Source organism: Lactuca serriola, chromosome 5 (assembly GCF_051521515.1).
Source record: "Lactuca serriola cultivar US96UC23 chromosome 5, Lser_US96UC23_V15, whole genome shotgun sequence".
In the NCBI taxonomy this organism is placed as follows: domain Eukaryota; kingdom Viridiplantae; phylum Streptophyta; class Magnoliopsida; order Asterales; family Asteraceae; genus Lactuca; species Lactuca serriola.
The window spans coordinates 298,256,357-298,257,955 of NC_136412.1; the positions used below are offsets into that span (position 1 = coordinate 298,256,357).

The 1,599-nt window shown below is 43.0% G+C and overlaps 1 protein-coding gene across 1 annotated transcript; it reads right to left on the reverse strand.

Annotated features, from left to right (window-relative positions):
* Positions 1–200: 200 nt before the first annotated feature.
* Positions 201–1,330, reverse strand: LOC145050667 (uncharacterized). Its single transcript, XM_078998881.1, has 2 exons — positions 577–1,330; positions 201–394 (listed from the first exon to the last, which is right to left on the reverse strand). The coding sequence occupies exons 1-2, from the start codon at positions 1,328–1,330 to the stop codon at positions 201–203; spliced, it is 948 nt and encodes a 315-aa protein (XP_078855007.1).
* Positions 1,331–1,599: the final 269 nt, after the last annotated feature.

The window sequence follows — 1,599 nt, forward strand, 5'->3', positions numbered from 1 at the left end:
AACAAAACCAGGGGGTTGATCAACATAGATTTCTTCCTTCACCTTGCCATACAAGAAGGCAGTATTGACATCCATTTGGTAGACCGTGAAATTCATGTAAGAGGCATATGCGAGAAAGATGCGAATAGCCTCCAACCGAGCCATGGGAACAAATACCTTAGTATAGTCAAGACCCTCAATCTGTCGAAACCCACGAACCACTAACCTTGCTTTATTTCTGACGAGACTCTCGAATCATCTTGCTTATTACGATAGACCCAACGCGTGTCAGGAGCCCTTTTTCCTTTTGGTAAGTCAACCAATTTCCAAACCCCGAGCTTTTCAAACTGATTAAGCTCTTCATGCATCGCGTCTACCCAGCTGGGCTCATTCAAAGCCATTTCAACGTTTTGGGCTGTATTTGAGATATAAAGCAAGAGTAGAGACATTCATTTACGTCTCCACTTTGACTTCTGGTTTTAACTCCATCACCCAGCTGGCCAATGACATTTTCGATCTGATGATCGCGTTGAATTCTGGAAGGTATGTCTTGACTGATATCATTGAGAGAAACAGGAAGAGTGTGAATGTTGAAACCTCCATCATCTGCTGATTGAGTCATATTAGATGACTCTGCTACGAACTCATTTTCAATTTCTTCAGGAAAGTGTAGTTCCATAAAAGTTGAAATGGCAACGGAAACATCTCTAGACATGAACTCTCTTTCAATAGGGGTAAGAGGTGTAGCATCAGCATCAGAAGTTCCATCTTGAACTTTAGACTCTGGACTAGATGGTTGATCAGATGACTCCCCATCAGGTGTAGCAGAGGACTCTCCATCACATGGAGCAGAGAACTCCCCCTCAACCGATGGGGGTCTGTAGACAACTTCTTCGTCTTCGTCTTCATACACAATCGTCGAACCAGAAGAGGATCCACTAGAACTATCCGAAGACACATTAAGTGATTTGAAAAGAGATGTATAGTCAAATAACCAGTCGGGACCCACTTGAGAGTCTGTTTCATTCTCCTCCAGCCATTGCACGTCATAGGATTCAACGATCTGCTTAGTCCTTTTGTTGTAAACCCTATACGCGGTGCGCGTGGCATACCCCATGAAGTAATAGTCATCATCTTTGGCATTAAATTTAGGTTTGGATTCTAAGTGCAGAAGGGTGCAAGGGCACCCAAATATACGGAAATGGCTGACAGAAGGCTTGTGTCCATAAAGAATTTCGTATGGAGTCTTCATCTGTGCTTTGTTGATTAGAACACGGTTATGCACGTAGCAAGCAATGTTAATCGCCTCGGCCCAAAAGAAAACAGGTAGTTTGGAAGAACATAGCATCATCCTTGTGGCGTCTTTCAACGTTCTATTTCTCCTTTCAGCAACACCATTTTATTGAGGCGTGTGAGCAGAGCTATATTGACACACTATCCCCTTTTCTGCGCAAAAATGATCATGAACCGAATTCTTAAATTCAGTTCCATTGTCAGTGCGAAGCGCCTTCACTTGATTGTTGGTCTGCTTCTCAATCATCACCACGAACTTCTTTATCAGATCAGCAACCCCTGCTTTGTTGGATATGAAGAAGACCCACGTAAATCGAGAGAAATCAT

Bases quoted from the DNA above. Each gene is read 5' to 3' on its own strand.
- LOC145050667 (XM_078998881.1), bottom strand. From the start codon at position 1,330: ATGATGCTATGTTCTTCCAAACTACCTGTTTTCTTTTGGGCCGAGGCG. The intron at 395-576 runs GTTTCAACATTC...TCTCAAATACAG, and splicing joins TCAATCAGCAGATGATGGAG to CCCAAAACGTTGAAATGGCT.